The sequence below is a fragment of the Syngnathus leptorhynchus genome, chromosome 7 (genome assembly GCF_054491065.1).
Source record: "Syngnathus leptorhynchus isolate UIUO chromosome 7, UIUO_Slep, whole genome shotgun sequence".
Taxonomy (NCBI): Eukaryota; Metazoa; Chordata; class Actinopteri; order Syngnathiformes; family Syngnathidae; genus Syngnathus; species Syngnathus leptorhynchus.
Window position 1 is genome coordinate 15,780,349 of NC_141201.1, and position 18,847 is coordinate 15,799,195.

An 18,847-nucleotide genomic window follows, 5' to 3' on the forward strand; every position below is an offset into this window, starting at 1 on the left:
AGACAGACAGACAGACAGACAGACCGACCGACCGACCGACCGACCGACCGACCGACCGACCGACCGACCGACCGACCGACCGACCGACCGACCGACCGACCGACCGACCGACCGACCGACCGACCGACCGACCGACCGACCGACCGTAATTTTCGGACAATAAGTCGCGGTTTTTGTTATAGTTTATATGTGATTTTTTTTCACAAATTTTCAAAATTCAAAAATCCGCGATGTAGTGGAACCGTGATGTAGCAAGGGATTACTGTCGTTTGAACTGCAAGTGACGTCACCCGTCGCACGGCGGTTGTTTACATAAAGGGCAAAGGATTAGATCACCGGATGATGAAGATGACGAAGGGCCCCACGTACTACCGGCATCATTAGCGGCTTTGTTTGAAAGTGACACGGAGGACAAAGAGTTTGAAGGATTTAATGATTTGGAGTGAACACAGAAGATCTAAAAAAACTATTATGGCGATGACGCAGGCCCGGTCCTTCTCGACGGGAGCTCTCTTTCACCTCCGTGGATGGAAATCAGGGGCCGGCGCTTGGCCGGGTGGCTGGTGACGATGGGTGGGGCTCGGACATGGCTTTTACGCGCGCCCGGTCTTATTTATGGGGCTCTCTTCCACCTCCGTGGCTGGAAGTTCAGTCGTTGTTGCCTCGTTGAACTCTTGTTTTGTTAAATAAAGACCCGTTTACCAAACCCACGTCTTTCCTGGTACTTTGTTAACGCTACAATATAGTTATATACTAGATCTCTGCAGCCCACACGCGGCGTTGTTGACATAAAATCATGGATTTAATGATTTGGAGTGACACAGATGGTTTGATAATATTGTTTTAATATGATAGTTATTTGAAATATACTTTATATATCGTTATATGGGTCTGTGGAATAATTAGAAATGCAACTTACAACGGCCCTCCGTGAGTCGTCACCTTATCGTGGTGGAGAGGTTTGCGTGCCCCTATGATCCTAGGAGCCATGTTGTCTGGGGCTTCATGCCCCTGGTAGGGTCACCCATGGCAGAAGGGTCCTAGGTGAGGGGCCAGACAAAGCACGGCTCAGAAGACCCCTTATGATGAAAAAGATATAAGGATGTCGTTTTCCCTCGCCCGGACGCGAGTCACCGGGGCCCCTCTCTGGAGCCAGGCCTGGAGGTGGGGCTCGAAGGCGAGCGCCTGGTGGCCGGGCCTTCGCTCATGGGGTCCGGTCGGGCATAGCCCGAAAAGAAGACGTGGGCCCCCCTTCCAATGGCCTCACCACCTATAGGAGGGGCCAAAGGGGTCGGGTGCATAGTGAGCTGGGCGGCGGCCAAAGGCGGGGACCTTGGCGGTCCGATCCCCGGCTGCAGAGGCTGGCTCTAGGGACATGGAATGTCACCTCTCTGGCTGGAAAGGAGCCCGAGCTGGTGTGTGAGGCAGAAAGGTTCCGACTAGACATAGTCGGACTTACCTCCACACATAGTTTGGGCTCTGGTACAAGCCCTCTCGAGAGGGGCTGGACTCTCTTCCACTCTGGAGTTGCCCACGGTGAGAGGCGTCGAGCAGGTGTTGGCATACTTATTGCCCCCCGGCTGGGCGCCTGCACATTGGGGTTCACCCCGGTGAGCGAGAGGGTAGCCTCCCTCCGCCTTCGGGTGGGGGGACGGGTCCTGACTGTTGTTTGTGTCTATGCACCGAACGGCAGCTCAGAGTACCCACCCTTCTTAGAGTCCGTGGAGGAAGTGCTGGAGAGCGCTCCTTCTGGGGACTCCATCGTTCTACTGGGTGATTTCAATGCTCACGTGGGCAATGACAGTGAGACCTGGAAGGGCGTGATTGGGAGGAACGGCCCCCCCGATCTGAACCCGAGCGGTGTTCTATTATTGGACTTCTGTGCTCGACACGGATTTTCTATAATGAACACCATGTTCAAGCATAAGGGTGTCCATGCGTGCACTTGGCACCAGGACACCCTAGGCCGCAGTTCGTTGATCGACCTTGTAGTCGTGTCATCGGATTTGTGGCCGCATGTTTTGGACACTTGGGTAAAGAGAGGGGCGGAGCTGTCAACTGATCACCACCTGGTGGTGGGTTGGCTCTGATGGTGGGGGAAGATGCCGGTCCGACCAGGCAGACCCAAACGCTCTGTGAGGGTCTGCTGGGAACGTCTGGCAGAACCCCCTGTCAGGAAGAGCTTCAACTCCCACCTCCGGCAGAGCTTTTCCCACGTCCCGGGGGAGGCGGGCGACATTGAGTCCGAGTGGACCTTGTTCCGCGCCTCCATTGTTGAGGCAGCCGACCGGAGCTGTGGCCGTAAGGTTGTTGGTGCCTGTTGTGGCGGCAATCCCCGAACCCGCTGGTGGACACCGGCGGTAAGGGATGCCGTCAAGCTGAAGAAGGAGTTCTATAGGGCCTTTTTGGCCTGCCGGACTCCGGAGGCAGCTGAGAGGTACCGGATGGCCAAGCGGAACGCGGCTTCGGTTGTTGCTGAGGCAAAAACTTGGGCGTGGGAGGAGTTTGGCGAGGCCATGGAGAATGACTTCTGGACGGCTTCGAGGAAATTCTGGTCCACCATCCGGCGTCTCAGGAGGGGGAAGCAGTGCACGGTCAACACTGTTTACAGTGGAGATGGTGTGCTGCTGACCTGGACTCGGGATGTCGTGAGTCGGTGGGGGGAATACTTCGAAGACCTCCTCAATTCCACCAACACGCCTTCCTTTGTGGAAGCAGGGCCTGAGGACTCTGAGGCGGACTCTCCAATCTCGGAGGTCGAAGTCACTGAGGTAGTTAAAAAACTCCTTGGTGGCAAGGCCCCGGGGGTGGATGAGATCCGCCCGGAGTTCTTAAAGGCTCTGGATGTTGTGGGGCTGTCTTGGCTGACACACCTCTACAGCATTGCGTGGACATCGGGGACGGTGCCTCTGGATTGGCAGACTGGGGTGGTGGTTCCCCTCTTTAAGAAGGGGGACCGGAGGGTGTGTTCCAATTACAGGGGAATCACACTCCTCAGCCTCCCTGGTAAGGTCTATTCAGGGGTGCTGGAGAGGAGGATCCCTCGGGAGGTCGAACCTCGGATTCAGGAGGAGCAGTGTGGCTTTCGTCCTGGCCGTGGAACAGTGGACCAGCTCTACACCCTCGGCAGGATCCTCGAGGGTGCATGGGAGTTCGCCCAACCAGTCCACATGTGCTTTGTGGACTTGGAGAAGGCGTTCGACCGTGTCCCTCGGGAGGTTCTCTGGAGGGTGCTTCGGGAGTACGGGGTGCCGAGCCAACTGATTAGGGCGGTTCGGTACCTGTATCACCGATGACAGAGTTTGGTCCGCATTTCCGGCAGTAAGTCGGATTCGTTCCCAGTGAGGGTTGGACTCCGCCAAGGCTGCCCTTTGTCACCGATTCTGTTCATAATTTTTATGGACAGAATTTCTAGGCGCAGCCGAGGCATTGAGGGGGTCCGGTTTGGGGACCTCAGCATCACGTCACTGCTTTTTGCAGATGACGTGGTGCTGTTGGCTTCTTCAGTCCGTGATCTCCAGCTCTCACTGGAGCGGTTCGCAGCCGAGTGTGAAGCGGTCGGGATGAGGGTCAGCACCTCCAAATCCGAGTCCATGGTCCTCGGTCGGAAAAGGGTGGAATGCCCTCTCCGGATCGGGGATGAGATCCTTCCCCAAGTGGAGGAGTTCAAGTATCTTGGGGTCTTGTTCACGAGCGAGGGCAGGATGGAGCGTGAGATTGACAGGCGGATCGGTGCAGCGTCGGCAGTAATGCGGACTCTGTACCGGTCAGTCGTGGTGAAGAGAGAGCTGAGCCAAATGGCAAAGCTCTCGATTTACCGGTCGATCTACGCTCCTACCCTCACCTATGGTCATGAGCTATGGGTCGTGACCGAAAGAACGAGGTCCAGGATACAAGCTGCTGAAATGAGTTCCCTCCGCAGGATGTCCGGGCTCTCCCTTAGAGATAGGGTGAGAAGCTCGGTCATCCGGGAGAGACTCGAAGTAGAGCCGCTGCTCCTCCACGTTGAGAGGAGCCAGATGAGGTGGCTCGGGCATCTCATCAGGATGCCTCCTGGACGCCTCCCCGGGGAGGAGTTCCGGGCATGTGCCGGTAGGAGACCCCGGGGACGACCCAGGACGCGCTGGAGAGACTACGTCTCTCGGCTGGCCTGGGAACGCCTTGGGATCCCCCGGGATGAGCTGGAGGAAGTGGCTGGGGAGAGGGAGGTCTGGGAGTCCCTCCTAAAAGTGCTGCCCCCGCAACCCGACCCCGGATAAGCGGAAGAAGATGAAGGTGAAGAAGGTGAACTTACAACGGGTCCGACGTCAGCAATCCCATATGCGGCATTGTTTACATAAAGCAAGATCGATGGATTTAATGAATTGGAGTGACACAGATGGTTTGATAACGTGTTATTTATAAAATACTTACTTGAATAACTCTGAATGTTACGTCAGGCTCGTTAGCTCCTCGTTTGTGTATATGTCACGTTAGCATACCGTATCGTTTAGCCTGTTGTTGCTGGTTCATGTCTGTTTTTGGTGTTGGATTTTGACAAATAAATTTGCCCCAAAAGTGCGACTCATACTCCGGTACGACTTATATATGGTTTTTTTCACTTTATTGTGCATTTTATGTCTGGTGAGACCTATACTCCGGAGCGACTTATAGTCCAAAAATTATGGTGTGTGCGTGTGTGTGTGTATAGATAGATAGATAGATAGATAGATAGATAGATAGATAGATAGATAGATAGATAGATAGATAGATAGATAGATAGATAGATAGATAGATAGATAGATAGGTAGGTAGGTAGGTAGGTAGGTAGGTAGGTAGGTAGGTAGGTAGGTAGGTAGGTAGGTAGGTAGGTAGGTAGGTAGGTAGGTAGGTAGGTAGGTAGGTAGGTAGGTAGGTAGATAGATAGATAGATAGATAGATAGATAGATAGATAGATAGATAGATAGATAGATAGATAGATAGATAGATAGATAGATAGATAGATAGATAGATAGATAGATAGAGATATAAAATGACTTGTATTGAACGACTGAACATGTCGAATAACTGTAGTTTTAGGAACATATTTTGTGCATAGATATGCAGCACACAGATCTTTATATATTTCAAAGTCCCAACAAACCCCTAAACATGTGTTTTCATATTCGGTGACATCAATCGTTATCAAAGAAAAACTTCTCAAATAGGATTATGTAGAAAGCAAGCCCCCAATTATGTGTTATTATATTCAGTGACATCAATCATCATCAATGAAAAACTTCTCAGACAGGAATATGCAGAAAGTTTATTGAAAAAAAGTCCCTCTATTTCAGTGATTAAAGTTGCAACAACATGAAGGCTCCTGCTCTGGAAAAGCAAATGGCGATGTTGAACAGTTGTGAGAGATATTGTCCAAAGCTGGAGGGCCTCTTCAAATCAGAACATTTGATTGGTTGACTCATGCGATGAGAATGCCAGCATAACTATTATTGTCTCAAGTGGCAGCAAATTCTGTTGCAGGATATTTCATTTATTTAATGTCAAGAATCATATTTCATTTATATACTCAATGAATGAATGAATGAATGAAGGAATGAACAAGATTACCTTTAGATTAATTTAAATTGAGTATCCCCTGTAGGACTTATTGAATATTCTTCACAACAAGTCCGTTATTGCTTGGACAATTGAAATGTTGAAAAATAGTTGATTTGCAATCTCTACAGATTAAGTGAGCCATGTTGTTTGCAGTTGTTTTACTTTGTGGAGTTTTGAAATCCTCGCTGTGGTGCTTGATGACATTATCAATGCCAACCAAGATAAGGTTCATCCACTTCTCCCCGATCTGAGTCACAGACCATTTCTCCTTAAAAAAACAACCTCAAACTCAGACATATGGGAGCCAGTCAGTAGGCCTTCCTGAGCTCATAGGGTGACCAGGAGCTCACGCCGTCATCCTTATCCCAGGATGTGTGAGCCTCCAAATTGAGAGGGAGACTAGTATGGCTGTCTGCTGGCTCCTCTGTGACAATCTTGGATGCCAAGTCGCTGTTCATGTAGGGGGGACAGGGGAAGGAGGAGGGCGGAGCTGAGTAGGGGTTGCTGGAGGATAACAGGTGGTAGTGCACATCCTCAAGGGCATGCAGAGTGTAGGACTGGCTGCTGGAACCAGGGTCCATAGATGAGCCTTGGGTCGGCTGGGAGGGGCTCCCTTGGGATTCTGGGCTGGGCATGGAAGATGCGATGCTGACTGAAGCCAAGTTGTCTGGACAGAGAGCGTCTACCTGAGGAACTGGCTCTGGAATCGACTGCTCCCACGAGTCTCTCTGAGGGTGAGAGAACAAGATTAAGGTCAATTTTTCCCCTCAAGGTGCACCAGTCGCTGGTGGGTCCACATTGGCACGGAAGTCACTTTTGGCTCGTTCGGTAGGGATAAGTGATACAGCAAATGGATATATGGATTCTCGCAGTGTAGTACAAGCAGCACGAATGGCATGCAGGCTCCCTCTATCTAGTGGTGCATAAAATGATCACTAATTGTTCAAAAGATGCATATTAAAGTCGCTTCAATTTGATTGATTTATTTTAGAATCACATACATTACATTTCTTAAGTATAGTTCACTTAAGTTATAATTGACTTTAAGGTACAATTAGAACGCTGACTGAGCTTCTGTGGCTCAACAACACTCTGTTTACCCAGAATGAACGTCTAAATGGCTGTTACGACCACCTCCGCCAAACAATTCAGTTAGCTCTGCCCCACTGACTGAGGGGTGAGAGTTTGTAATTCCAATGGTCTACCGCATCGACTTGCAGCCAGGGGAACTTGTGCAATAGAAGACGAAAGAAAAAAAAGGTAGTGGTAGCAGTTTGATGATGCATACCCCAGTTCTTGTTTTTAATATTTTGTTATTCAACTTCCCGGTTTTGGTGTGATCGTGCATGAACCAACAACAGTAATGAATGAATGAATGAATGAATGAATGACGAATGAATGAATGAATGCTGAATGAATGAATGAATGAATGAATGAATGAATGAATGAATGAATGAATGAATGAATGAATGAATGAATGAATGACCAAATGACTGAACGACTGAATGACTGAGCGAATGAACGAACAAACGAACGAATGAATTAATGAACGAACGAACAAAGGCACGAACGAATGAATGAATAAATGAATGAATGAATTGAAATGAGAGACTGATTGAAATGACTGACTGACTGACTGACTGACTGACTGACTGACTGACTGACTGACTGACTGACTGACTGACTGACTGACTGACCGACCGATCGACCAACTGACTGACAATGCATCTGGGCTTGTATTTTTCTGCAAATATCACGTGACTATTTTGTGCCAAGTGTCAAACATGACAGCACATATCCATCTTTCTGAAATCTCTCACGGGGTAGCGAATATATTAGAAACTTCCAGTAAGACTTCCATTACAATGCTCTCATTGGTTATAATGGATTTCACTTCATACAGCATTGTGGTGCAAGCACAATGTCATTATAAACGACTTCTAGTATTCCCACAGATGACTAAGTAAGTGTATTGCAATTGGTACACGTGGTAGTCATTGAGCCAGGAATTTTGTGATTCGCTGTTTGTCCCCTTCGTGTATCATTGGCATTTATTTATCCAACTATCTTGTAACAATGAATGCAAATCAAATGAAAAGAAGCACATATGTAGATTTAGTTCAAGATTTATATTATATTTACATGAATAATCAATATATAGAGGAACACGTATTCCCCAGATACATTATAGCTGCAATGTTTTTGTTAATAATAAACCAATACATTTATTCTAATTACAATAACATGAGGAGGTTGAGCACAAAAGTGCAGATGAAAATCGTGGTGCTCCTGTCCACCATGGCGGAATGCAGACTTTGGCTTGGGGCTTTTACGTTCATAGCACTTTTCCACTTACAAGGCACTCAAAGCACTTCATACTAACATGTCTTCTATTTACTGATGGCACAGCATCAGGAGCAACTGGAGCGTCGGATATTTTGACAGGGGCTGAAAGACAAATCCACACCCTTTTTTAAACTCCCATGGAGATAATATGACTGTTTTGGTGAAGGAATCTTGAGGACCATTTTTTAAAAATGAACTTTTGTGCACTTTTTTTTTCTTTCCTCACAATGGCGTTCGCAATTTTTGGTGATAAGTGAAACGCCCCTTGGTCCCCCTTCATTCATTGAATCACACTCCTCAGCCTCCCTGGTAAGGTCTATTCAGGGGTGCTGGAGAGGAGGATCCGTCGGGAAGTCGAACCTCGGATTCAGGAGGAGCAGTGTGGCTTTCGTCCTGGCCGTGGAACAGTGGACCAGCTCTACACCCTCGGCAGGATCCTCGAGGGTGCATAGGAGTTTGCCCAACCAGTCCACATGTGTTTTGTGGACTTGGAGAAGGCGTTCGACCGTGTCCCTCGGGAGGTTCTCTGGAGGGTGCTTTGGGAGTATGGGGTGCCGAGCCAACTGATAAGGGCGGTTCGGTCCCTGTATCACCGATGCCAGAGTTTGGTCCGCATTTCCGGCAGTAAGTCGGATTCTTTCCCAGTGAGGGTTGGACTCCGCCAAGGCTGCCCTTTGTCACCGATTCTGTTCATAATTTTTATGGACAGAATTTCTAGGCGCAGCCGAGGCGTTGAGGGGGTCCGGATTGGGGACCTCAGCATCGCGTCACTGCTTTTTGCAGATGACGTGGTGCTGTTGGCTTCTTCAGTCCGTGATCTCCAGCTCTCACTGGAGCGGTTCGCAGCCGAGTGTGAAGCGGTCGGGATGAGGGTCAGCACTTCCAAATCCGAGTCCATGGTCCTCGGTCGGAAAAGGATGGAATGCCCTCTCCGGATCGGGGATGAGATCCTGCCCCAAGTGGAGGAGTTCAAGTATCTTGGGGTCTTGTTCACAAGTGAGGGCAGGATGGAGCGCGAGATCGACAGGCGGATCAGTGCAGCGTCGGCAGTAATGTGGACTCTGTACCGGTACGTCGTGGTGAAGTGAGAGCTGAGCCAAATGGCAAAGCTCTCGATTTACCGGTCGATCTACGCTCCTACCCTCACCTATGGTCACGAGCAATGGGTCGTGACCGAAAGAACGAGATGCAGGATACAAGCGGCTGAAATAAGTTTCCTCCGCAGGGTGTCCGGGCTCTCCCTTAGAGATAGGGTGAGAAGCTCGGTCATCCGGGAGAGACTCGGAGTAGAGCCGCTGCTCCTCCACGTTGAGAGGAGCCAGATGAGGTGGCTCGGGCATCTCATCAGGATGCCTCCTGGACGCCTCCCCGGGGAGGTGTTCCGGGCATGTTCCACCGGTAGGAGACCCCGGGGACGACCCAGGACGCGCTGGAGAGACTACGTCTCTCGGCTGGCCTGGGAACGCCTTGGGATCCCCCGGGATGAGCTGGAGAAAGTGGCTGGGGAGAGGGAGGCCTGGGAGTCCTTCCTAAAGCTACTGCCCCCGCGACCCGACCCCGGATAAGCGGAAGAAGATGAAGGTGAAGAAGAACTGATTCTAAGTTCAGTACACTGAAACGAAACAGGCATACCACCCACGGGCCTCCCTCTGGCTACATTCATACTGCAAGGCTTGATGCCCAATTCAGATTCTTTACTAAATTTGATCTGTTCACATACTTGTTCACATTAACCCAATGCGACCCAGCGCAACTCATTCGTGAGGTGACACCTACTATGTGCTCAAAGCACAACGTTAAGTGATTGTGTAAGTACCAGATCCACTCGGGTTTGTTGAATTGTTAGTGACACTTGTTTGATTATTTAGGTTTACAGATTTGTACACGCACACAACATATCGCATACGTACGACCACATGCACACCTAAACGAAGCCAGGACCCTTGAAAGAAAGCGATACATTGACCAAAGTCAACAAACTCAAACAAATCCTTGATGTCTGTGGGAGCGCTTTGGTATATGTCCTTCAATTTGAATGTGGATCTTGTCTTAACTGTGCGGAAAGGAAATTAAGGCTACAACAGAAGTAATAAGAAACAATATAATGTGTATTGTTGTTTTGTATAGGAGCCCGATGATGTTTGACTGTTTTCTTTTAACGTCTTCTATATGAGACTTCCAACATAATTTTGCATCAATTACAACTCTAATAATTTACTTTCATACAGGCTACTCTTTCTATGTCAGTTACCTAAATTTACCATAATTTTGACTTGGTGTCCGGTTTACCTAGTGCCAAAGATAATAAACTTTGTTTTGTTTAAGTTAATTGTTATCTTATTAAGATCAAAGCATTTTTAATGTGTTCAATTTATTTTTCACAGTAGTCAGAAGCTGTTCCAGATGTTCTTTGGAACAGTAGATGTTAGAGATGTTCCGACTCTAACTTACTGTGCAAGAACAACACAGGAGACAGTATGCCCTTTGAACACTTGCACGTGGAGAACTTGTTCGTCATTGTAGCTACAACAATGTCCGAACAAATTCTGCAAGTGGAGAACTTGTTCGTTGCTGTTGACACAGCACTGTCCGAACCAAGTCTGCCGCTGCACCCATGCAAGAGAGTATTTATTGAGAAAAGAAGGGTGGGGGTGACAATTTACATGTGTGGTGGCCAAGGTGGGGGTTGAAACACCTGGCCTCTGATCACATCATAGCGGGGGATGTTTTACAATGTTGAGTAGACAAAACAACTTTGATTGCGTCTTCTACAATTGGTCAATCAGTGCAAAGGATCTTAGCACTTTGTTCTGCTCCTTTGTTAAGACAGGACAAGCTTAGGTCAATCACCACTGATTACATTCCAACATAATATGATCACCCTAATCTAGGTCAATCACCACTGATTACATTCCAACATAATATGATCACCCTAATCTATTCAACCCTAACAGTAGAGTTATGTCATTGGCAAATAGGACACTTTCAAGTAGTTTTGAGACATTTTTAAGAAATTTATTTTTCACAGTAGTCAGATGTTTCAGATTCTCTCAAAAACAGTCGTGTTGTGTCATCGGCGAATGGAAAACTTTTAAGTAGTTTTGAGCCACTGTGGATATCGTTCATGTATAATATGAGTAAATTAGGTCCTAGCATAGACCCTTGAGGCACTCGATGAGTGAGCTTCAATTAATAATGATTTCGAATTGTTCAACTGTACAGACTGGTATATGTTTTCGAACTAACTTTTCAACCATTCATACCCCACGCCTCTTATCTCTCTGATTCGTGGTGTCAAAGCCAAGGCCAGGGGGCCAGATAAGGCCTGTCACATCATTTTATGTGGCCCACAAAGACATATTGTGCCTCGAGTTTGTGTCAATACTAAAATTACATTGTCTTCTCTTTTAAAAAATAGATATTGTTTGCAATGTTATATTCCATCCATTTTCTATACTGTTTGTCCCCACAATGGTCGCGGGCGTGCTGGAGCCTATCCCAGTAGTCATCGGGCAGTAGGCGGGAGACGCCCTGAACCGGTTACCGGCCAATCGCAGGGCACACAGAGACGAACAACCATCCGCACTCGCACTCATACCTAGGGGCAATTTAGAGTGCTCAATCGGCCTACCAAGCATGTTTTGGGGATGTGGGAGGAAACCAGAGTGCCCGCAGAAAACCCACGCGGGCATGGGGAGAACATGCAAACTCCACACAGGGAGGGCCAGAGGTGGAATTGAACCCGCACCCTCCTAACTGTGAGGTGGACGTGCTAACCAGTGCTCCACCGTGTCGCCTATTTTTTTAGCATTTATTTTTATTTCAAATATTTGAACAGATTTTACTAGCCTCTGATTTCAAAACTAGTTATTCATTAGTTTGCTGTGTAGCCTATAGTGTACATTATATAAGGCAATGACAGTCATAATGGCCCTCCAAAAGCAACTATGACTAAGATTTGGCCCGTGACATAAACAAGTCCGACACCCCTGCTAATTCAGTCAATAATATACTATGATCTGTAGTATCTGTTAGTTCCCTTTTAACACTTGATTATTTTTTTGCAAGACATTTTTCAATGGCCAGCTCAATGTCCTACGACCAGCTCAATGGCCTAGTAGTAGAGTGTCCTCCCTGAGACTGGAAGGTTGTAGATTCAAACCCCGGCCGGGTCATACCAAAGACTATAAAAATGGAACCCACTGCCGCCCTGCTTGGCACTCAGCATTAAGGGTTGGAATTGGGGGGTTAGATCACCAAATGATTCCCGAGCGCGGCACCGCTGCTGCTCACTGCTCCCCTCTCCCCCAGGGGATGCATCAAAATCACATGGGGATGGGTTAAATGCAGAGGACAAATTTCACCACACCCAGATGTGTGTGTGACGATGATCATTGGGACTATAACTGGGGGGGACTCTATGAGTGTTAAGTATATTTTTGATTACCGACAAATAAAATATCATTCATTCATTGGAATCAATAAAATAAAAAAAATTGTGAGAAAAAATAAGTATCTGTTAGTTTCCTTTTAACGCTTCACAGATTTTTTTTTTGCAATACATTTCTATATGAGTGTTAAGTATATTTTTGATAACTGACAAGAAAATATCAATAAAAATGAAAAAATTGTGTGAAAAATCTGTCTTCTTAGGGCAGGTCAGGCCCTGAGCTAATCAAAAAAGTGGGTGGACCTAGGACCACTCTGGCCCTACAGTAGTTTGATTACATATCTGCATTGAACCACCCCTTGATAGTCAGTCTACTAGGAGGCATGGTTCTTTCTATTTGTGTCAAATTGGCGCTATATTGGCAAATTCTCTGAATTTCTTTTTTCTTTTAATAGTCACGTGCACGCACACAAACGCACACGTAAAAATTCCTACCATATATGCATGTGATGACTCTCCACTGAAGGGTGGCAAAAGCGAAGATAGGGCCGAAGAAGGGAGAAAAGATCCCCCAGAGCCGGAGAAGGTGGTGGTGGTGGTGGTGTTGCGGTAGTCACTGAAAGTGTCAGGATAGTAGGTGTCAATGAGAGAGAAGCTTGAGGTCTCACAGCCCAGTGGTCTGCCTCCAAAGGTAGACGGGTACACATCTGGTGAAAACTGCTTGGTAGATGGACTGATGTCCGAATCCGATATACAAGGCCGCCTCATGCTGTAGTAGTTGGGTAACACATGAGATCCTGTAGGGAAGATTGGATGTGATTAGCAAAACAATCCAATCAAACAGACTGTTATTAACGTAGTCCACTCTGGAAATATGCTGATAATTTGCAAGACATACTAATTTAGCAATATGTTTGCCATTGTAGTTTTCAATAGTGGAGAACTGCATTTCTCCATCAATCCATTTTCTCTACCACTTGTTCTTTTTAGGGCTTCAAGTGAGATGGAGCCTATCATGGATGTTGAGAGAAAGTCAAGGCATCCTGGACTGGCTGCCAGCTAATCGTGTTATATTTCTGTTCTAGTTATTTAGCTTAATGACAAATGTCGCATTAGAAATCAATCAGAATGGCACAGTAATGCAACGATAATGATAATGACGAACAACATGATTCTTGCTATCTTAATATTTCGAAAAGTTTGTGGCAATCGAGTATAGAGTAAACAATCCATTTAAACATTCATTCATTCAAGTTGTGTTTTTCTCAGAGTGGATAACTCACCTGACATTTGAATGAAAGAAGGTGGAGTTGTCGAACCACTCTGTTAAGGAAAACAATGATACATGAATGACACCAAAATGCTTTATTTATTTTTTTTTTTTACTTTTGAAAGCAAATAATGCGACAGGTATTTTTTGTACCATGTAAATAACTCACTTGAAATGACCACACACACAGAATCACAATCAAGGTCCACAAATAGCTATTAAACAATCAAGATTAATGAAAGAATATGAGTTATTGTCACAGCAAAGTGTGTATCATTTCCTCTGTTGGAATCTGAAAACGTTCTAAATTTGATTGCTCAATATGCAAAATTGAGCTAATCAGTAAGCATAAAGAAATTAGATTTTTTCAAATAAGGCAATAAGAAATAGTGAAAAAGTACAGTAGGTGAGTGAAAACTGCTCCCCAAGTCTCAAGCTGGTTCTAATATGCCACTATATTTGTTACATTGTATAGTCATTTGTTGCATTCATACATTTGCTCAATATGAAAACTGTACTGAAATAAGGTAATGAACTCAATTGACAAGTTATGGTATTTTTGACGAATCCCGTTTAGTCGTTCAAATTTGAGCTTTGATTGTAATAGATATTATATGAAATATCTAGGCGTTTTAAGACTTGAAAGACTGAGTTCAGCAGCCCGTGGGGCGAAAGACAAGAGATAAGCTCTCCTGTTTGCATACTGCCAACATGAAAGAGTCGATAATATTAAGCACATGTAGGCTGTGAGGCAAGCAAATTTTGAGGACAGAATTTGAATGTGATTTGCCAATGCTAAGACTTCCTCTTATGCCCCAGGTACGGCTCAGTGCATCTCTGAAGGCTGTGTATGGAAATCAGCATGTTTAAGTCCAGACTGCGTGAGTGGCTGTCTGGTTACATGCCATCCTTTCTTTGGAAAACACAACTAATGCAAACAATGCTATCTTAAAAAGCAGAGATTTATGATGGCAGGATTCCCATGTCTTATTTAGTTATTAACAATTGAGTTACAAATTCTATTAATAATTTTGTTCTTAATCATTTTATATTGCAACATTAATTTGTGATTGTTTGCTATTATGGTGTATTTTGGAAGACAACATGCATAAAATTACCAACAATAGTCTGTCCCCTTTCCAAACAGTAGACAATTCACTGTGTGGTCAGAAGTTTGTGCTGCACTCTCGATAGCCTTCTATTCTCAAGAATAAGGGATGGCATAAATGGACATACACGTAAAGGCATTGATGGATAGCTTTAGCAGCCCTCTGTGCATCACCTTTTGTAAACATAAAAGTAAACAGTGCAATGAAAAGCCACTGAACTGGAGACAAAATACCATCACAAACGAACACACGCATATGTTGGCTTGCTCTTTGGCCCTAGTATAAAAGCATGCAATGTATTAAAACGCCCTAACCCCCTTTTAAAACTCCTAGTACAGTAAATGCCTAGGACCACCTGTGGCAGTTATAGAATGAAAGATTAAATTGTTAAAACCTACAATTAACAGAGCACTATGTTGGCTACATGCATGATAAGCTGTAGAAGAAAGCAAAAATCATCGGCTGTAGTGTACTAAATATTGATTGAAAAGCCAAGACATTCATGGTGGTAGTGTAAAATTATCACAGTAAGAGTGATCAGTTACCATTTTGTACAAACTCATCAGTACACTAATATCCATCCATCCGTCCATTTTCTATATAGCTTGTTGCAGGCGTGCTGGAGCCTATCCTAGTAGTTATCGGGCAGTAGGCAGGGGACACCCTGAACCGGTTGCCAGCCAATCGCAGGGCACACAGAGATGAACAACCATCGGCACTCGCACTCGATGGGCAATTTGGAGTTCTCAATCAGCCTACCGAGGGATGTGGGAGGAAATTGAAGTGCCAGGAGAAAACCCACATGGGCATGGGGAGAACATGCAAACTCCACACAGGGAGGGCCGGAGGTGGAATCGAACCCACACCTTCCTAACTGTGAAGCACACGTGCTAACCAGTGCGCCACCGGGCCACCTCCTTATACTAATAAGAAGAGACGATATTTTATTTTTAAATTATGTCACACACAATGGCATGATGATTCAAAAGTAAAAATGTATATATATATGGGGCAGATTGAAAAAAAAAAGTTCATATACTGAACATTTTTTAAAATCGTTTGGCAAGGTTGTTAACAACTAATGTCTGGGGTGTGTCAAATGTAGAAGACATCTATTTTCACATTTTATTTTGCCCACCCTTCGTTCACAGTCCACAATTATACCTTGCTTCAGCTTTGGAGAAAATTCAATCACCTTTCAGATGAATATTAGTTCAATTTCAACGCAAGTATGTTTATTAATTTGTCCTCAGCATAGATTTAACTTTGTTCCCTCTGAGATACAGCAAATTGTTTGTGCGTCATATCCATCCAACCATTTCCCACTGCTTATACTGTTTAGGGTCACGGGTAGGCTGGAGCCATTTACACTTAACGTTGAGCAATAGGTGGGATACAACTTGGAGCAGCAACTATTCACACTTACTACATCCATAGCTCCAAGATATGCAATTAATAGTCTTTGGTTAACCTATAAAAAAATCATTTTTCATGTGAGAGAAAGTGAAACACGCTCAATACAACTCAAGAACTGGACTCAGAACTGTGAGGCAGGGGTCCTAACCACATGCCAAACCGTGCTTGCCCTTCCCTAATTCATATACGTAAATAAAAGGCATATTCATTTTGTGATTGTCTGACTCCAACATAAAAGCAAACACTGTCCTGCACCAACATTGTCTTGCTTGTGCATGTCCATGTCTAAAGCTAAGCCTGACTGCTAGTGAGAATGTGTGTTGTTGTGAGGCAACAATAGAGAGCTTGTCTGTGGCTTGTGCAAGGCCAGGGACAATGCAGGCCTGCAGGTGTGTATGGCTCTAACTTTGCATAGACAGCCTCCTTCACGAGCTTTTCACTCTCTCTCTATGACACCAGTTCCCTCCTCCACCCAACAGAAGGTTTTTGGAAAGCATGGCCATCACCATTGCTAGCATTGTATGAGTGCTCTTTTGTTATCCTCTCAGCACCATGCTCAGCTATTTACAGATTGGCTTTGCAAGGGCATGACAGTTTTTCTAAGCAAAGAAAGCTGGTGGGGGGTTGTTACAAGATAGACAATGGATTAACCATGGATGGGTTCGTTCACATAAGCAGCCTGAACATCAACAGAAGGGGAGCTTTTTAAAGGGCCACCACCAAAATGTCAACTGTGGTTGTGAAGTTTGGTCAGGAAGAAAAAAAGGTGGGGAGAGACGGGAAGGGACGAAAGCAAAGTGCTTTTTAAAATGTTGTACTTACACTGTATCTTGGGCCATGTGTCTGTCGGGATCGTTTCTCTGCCAACAGGTCTTTGACTGTGTGCTTGACTCGGACGCCCTGGTACACTCTCTTTGAATATTCTGTAAGGTAATAAAATAATGTGATTACAGATGGTCCAAATGCAAAAGTGGTTTTGATGTCTCTGATATTGCACTTTCATACACAGTAATGATTATTGCTACAAATGTCTTGATTTGAATGTGTCATAGTTTTAGCTGTGAAAGATTGCACCAACCAGGTGCATTGAATCATTTTGTTGCACCAAAGTTTAAATCTAGTTTGAAAATCAAACAGATTAAGTTTAAACCTTCCTTTAATTTTATGTTTCTTGTTTAATCCTGTTGCACCAGAACTTTAAACTCCAATTTCAACTGTGATCAAGAATTTTTACACAGACAGTTGGGATGGTTTAACTTTAATTGCATTTTTTGGTGTATGAAGCTAAAACAATGGAAATGATGGACAGGCATAAGCCACTTGAAATTATTTTTTTTTTAAATAGTGAGATACTGGTTTATCAAGGAAACGGTTTTGGAGCTGAACTTGAAGACTGGATCAACTGTCATACATGACAGTGACAGAAATGTTTTTAAGTTTTCCAGCATCTTGTTTCTCGATTTGTTATAACTGTCATACACAGTATGTTTCTTTTTTGCCCTGCTGTTGTCTGTTTTCTTGTCTTTTATTTTCTTTGCTCTATTCGGTCAACAAGTTGTTGTCAAAGGAGGAAAAGTTTTAGCTTCTCTGTTGAGCCATCTGGCAGCCAATCAAGTTAACAAGAAATGTTAGGAAACTAGCTAGCAACAATAGCCCATATCCTAAATGTCCATGCTCACATCTCATGGAGTGGTGAAGGTCAAACGCCACTCCCTCATCAGGGCTCTCAAAATTTGATGGCAACAAGAAAAAGTGTCAAACCCTCAGTGTCTGGATACAAATGCCTTTGCAACTTCGAATGAACCTTGAGGAAAAAACAACTTTCGCTACATTCTTTCGCTACACTCACAAATCAAATGTCGGCCGCTCTGAGATATGGGCTGTAATGTTTAATAATAATATCAATAATAATAAAAAATAATTGCAAATAAAACATTGCCCCTTGGGGTTTGACAGTAGTGTAACAGTGTAGCCAGTATCTTTAATTTCATAATTAAGTCCATCCATCCATTTTCCGAACCGCCTATCCTCATGAGGGTAACGGGTGTGGTGGAACTTCTCTCAGCTGACTTTGGGCAGTAGGTGAGGGACACCCAGAACTTTTTGCCAGCCAATATGTCACACATATAGATGGGCAACAGTTCACACTTGAAAACACACTCACAACCACCTACGGACAATTTGGAGTGGTAAATTGGTTTTTGAAATGTGGAAGGAAAACGGGGTACCAGGTGAAAACCCACGCAGGCACGGGGGGTAACATGCACACTCCACACAGGAAGGCTGGAATCTGAATCAAACCATGCACCTCTGAACTATGAAGCGGACATCCTAACTAGTACGCCACCCTGCTTAATTAAATGTTTAGTTTCATTCCAATATTTACAATAATCCCAATACATTTGGTTGAACTCAGTTTAAATTGGGAGAAATTTGGGAGAAATTTCAAAAACGTAATTTTAGATTTTAAATAAATAAATCTGGTTAACTCATTTTAAATGTAGTTTTACTAATCTCTGATATGAGCTAATAAAAAAAGATTAAATTTAACCTCATTGGTGAAACTCTTTGAGAATCATGTATGAATGTTTTGGAAATTGGTCAGTGCAAATGGTGCGCGGGTATGACAACTGATTTTTGCATGGCATTACATTTAATTAAAACTACAATTTTATGAAGATTACACACATTGTTGGAACTTGAATATTAAATATGGAGTAGACGGTGGTACCTATTCAT

The 18,847-nt window shown here is 44.9% G+C and overlaps 1 protein-coding gene across 1 annotated transcript; it reads right to left on the minus strand.

Moving 5' to 3' along the window:
* Positions 1–5,306: 5,306 nt before the first annotated feature.
* Positions 5,307–17,349, minus strand: LOC147054885 (POU class 2 homeobox associating-factor 2-like). Its single transcript, XM_085916813.1, has 4 exons — positions 16,931–17,349; positions 13,597–13,636; positions 12,809–13,110; positions 5,307–6,305 (listed from the first exon to the last, which is right to left on the minus strand). The coding sequence occupies exons 2-4, from the start codon at positions 13,601–13,603 to the stop codon at positions 5,886–5,888; spliced, it is 729 nt and encodes a 242-aa protein (XP_085772939.1). The 5' UTR covers positions 13,604–13,636; positions 16,931–17,349; the 3' UTR covers positions 5,307–5,885.
* Between the last annotated feature and the right edge of the window lie 1,498 nt (positions 17,350–18,847).